This window comes from Fukomys damarensis, unplaced genomic scaffold (assembly GCF_012274545.1).
Source record: "Fukomys damarensis isolate Sample0158 unplaced genomic scaffold, DMR_v1.0_HiC HiC_scaffold_15, whole genome shotgun sequence".
Taxonomy (NCBI): domain Eukaryota; kingdom Metazoa; phylum Chordata; class Mammalia; order Rodentia; family Bathyergidae; genus Fukomys; species Fukomys damarensis.
This window is the reverse complement of record NW_022900927.1, coordinates 59,072,590-59,075,658: the sequence shown is the minus strand read 5'-3', so window position 1 is coordinate 59,075,658 and position 3,069 is coordinate 59,072,590. Positions and strand designations below refer to the sequence as shown.

General features: G+C 47.2%; 1 protein-coding gene across 1 annotated transcript in view; it reads right to left on the bottom strand.

The window, feature by feature from the left end:
* Window positions 1-452, bottom strand: part of Slc25a3 (solute carrier family 25 member 3) — a 6,561-nt gene extending 6,109 nt beyond the window's left edge. The window contains exons 1-2 of the mRNA XM_033763497.1: window positions 327-452; window positions 4-98 (exon numbers count right to left, since the gene is read on the bottom strand). Of these exons, the coding sequence (XP_033619388.1) occupies window positions 4-94 (91 nt within the window). The 5' untranslated portion in view covers window positions 95-98; window positions 327-452. The remainder of the gene's footprint in view (window positions 1-3; window positions 99-326) is intronic.
* Window positions 453-3,069: the final 2,617 nt, after the last annotated feature.

Sequence of the window (3,069 nt, the reverse complement as noted above, 5' to 3'; positions counted from 1 at the left end):
TGCTGCTGGGGCCCACAAGGCCATCGTGCACCAGCTGCAGGTGCGGTGCGTTGAAGGGGTTCGCCCGCGCCAGGTGCGCCACGGACGAGAACATCTTCCTAGAGGAAGGGAAGCGGCGGTTAGAGGAAAAGCAAGGGGCTGCTCAACGTCACCGGCGCCGTGGGACCGCAAGAGGGACCTTCTTCCTCCCCGCCTCCGCGCCCTAGAGGTCACCGCGGCTCCCCAGAGGAGGCCGCGCCCGGCCGGGCCTACAGCCAAACGGAGGTCCCTTAGGGGTTCAGGTTCTGCTCCCCGCATCCACCACGGGTAGGCCGGGCCACACTCACTCGCTAAGATGGCGAACACCCAACCGCTCCTTCTGACAGGCTGCGGCTCACAGAGGCCGAACGTCCTCCAGGCCCTCAGATCTGTGTCCTTCGCGCGTCGTCAGCGTGACGCACGGAGCGCGTCTTCACGGAGCGCATCGCTTATTGGTGGAGAGAAGCGTGGAGGGAGAGCGTCATCGCGTTCTCCTAGCAACCCTATCCCCGCCCCCGCGCGCCCCCACCCTTCCGGCCCGGCTAGTGCGCAAGATGTTTCGCTCTGCGCAGGCGCCCACCCGGGCTGGGAAGTTGAATGGCACCCGACCAGGGCTCGTGACCTAGTCTTTTTGTCCTGTCACCTTCAAGTGTCTCTCCTTGAAGGCAGGACAGGGCTTCAGTTCTTTACATTTAAGTGACTCCCAGAGTCCAATAATCACTTTTAAAAAGCACGAATTTTTTTAAAGAGCACGAATGCTTGATCATATGTTATTTAGGTTTTATGGTTAGGACATCACTGCAGTATTTTGTGTCACAACTTCTGCCATTATAGCAATTTTTTAAAAGTTTCATCTACTAAAAAAAAAAGTTCCATCTACTGACACTGAACACAGGCATGTCAGCATTTTTCACCAGACTCCGGGAGAATGAGACGAAATGTGCAACAAGAACTTTTAAAGCAGCTGTTTCTTTGAAATAGTCTACACAATATATTAAAATATTTAATAAATGCTTAACACCTGGGGCGCAGGAATGTGCTAGTGAGAAGAATTCACAGCAGATGCAAACGTGTGCGTATGTGTGTGCGGGTGTTTGCCCTTGTGGGTGTGTGTCCGAGTGGGTGGGTATGCGCAAGCGTGCGCATGCGCTTGTTTAATAAATTTGGATCATCGTTTCAACAGGGAAGGGCCTAGTTTAGTTGAATTTAGTAGAACTGAAGACCTATGAAGGAGCCACATCTGTACTAATGAGTCTGAAGTCTGATTGTGGAGCGATGAGATGGCACACACAGCCAAAATTATTTTGGGCTATCTCAGTCCCTTTTAATGGACATTTACTTCCAACCTCTGTGTCCGACCTGTTTCCTTGTGGGGACTTAGGTAAAACTCTTGGAGTGTACAGAGTGTAACAGACCTCCAACATCCACCTACCCTAAAGCTAAGTGTGCTGTAACATCTGAAACCTTAGGAAAGATTTCCACACTTAGCTGTAGCTCACCTACCTCATGTTCCTCCCAGTGTAATGAGCAAAGGTATTGATTTATAAGCTTTTGTTCTTGGCTATAAAAGTTTCCCAGTGAAACATATCATTCACAGTAATTTAAATCCATGTTCCCAGGCCATGGTCATTCATACTTATTTCAGAATAAACCATTATTTCCTTTAAAACAAAATCATTACTTCAATTATGAGGATTTTTGCTCTCAACGTTTTCCCAGGTCTTCATAAAATAAAATAACAAGGGGGTTCACTTCCTCTTTTTTCTCTCTTCCCTTTTCTCCCCTGCTCTTCTCTGCCCTTCTCTGCCCCCCTCCTGACTCTCTTCCTCTCCCCGCCCCCCCTGCAATGGGATGGAACCCAGCCCTGGCTTCACACTGAGCTACATCCATAGACCTGTTTTATTTTTTACTTTGAGACAAGGCCTCCTTAAATTACCCAGGCTGAGCTCGAATTTGCTATTCTCCTGTTTCAGCCTCCCAGAGTGCTGGAATTACAGGAGTACACCACCACACCTGGCTGAGACCTGTTTCTGAAGTTTTTGTTTTTTTGTCTTGTTTTGTTTTGTTTTCCGGTACTGGGGACCTTGCCCTTGTCAGGCAGGCGTTGTGCCACTGAGCTACACCCCCCGGCCCCTTGTTTCTTAAATGTAAGATGGTGTCACAGCTGTCCTCCTGGGCTTATTACCTGTAGTTACTCAGTGTCTAACACTTGATTTAATACTCTACTCTGGCATTTTTAAGTTCTTAATACATTTACAAACAAGGGACTCTGTTTTCTTTCTCTTTCTTTCCTTCTTTCGGTACCGGAGATCAAACTTTAGGACCTGTGCTTATGAGGAAGGTGTGGCCCCACTGAGCTAAATCCCTGGCCCCTCTGTATTTTTCATTTTTTACTAGGCCCTGCAAATTATGTAGCTGATGCTGGAAGAAATACCTGCCTTGCAGAGTTTATGAGATCTCAGTGAAATAAATCACATCAATTTATAAAAATGCTCTATAGCCAGGGATTTAGCTCAGTTGTTCTGGCGCCTGCCTTGCAAACCAAAAAACCCAAGTTTGATCCCCAGTACAAAAAACAACAACAACAACAAATATGCTCTATACTTATCTTGCTGGGCGTGGTGGCGCACACCTGTAATTGCAGCACCCAGGAGGCTGAGGCAGGAGGATCGCTGTGAGTTCGAGACCAGCCTGCACTACATAGTGAGTTCCAGGTTAGTCTCAACTACATAGTGAGACCCTGTCTCAAAAAGAAAAAGAAAAACAACTTCTCTAGGGGTCTAGGGATATAGCTCAGTGGTGTGTAAGGCCATGTTTTCATTGTCCATCACTGGGGAAAAGAAACTATTATAATACAGACAAGATTTAAAATTTTCCATTTAATCTGCTTCCAAAATGGAGACTATCGCCTAAAATTATAGCTGGGGTACACATAGGCAAAGTTAACTAAGGCCTACTAGAACATACAGTTATAAGAACGAGGACAGCAATATACTTTAAGGTGGCCCAGACTCAGTTTTCACTTGATTATCCACCAGTCTCTCAGTGGAG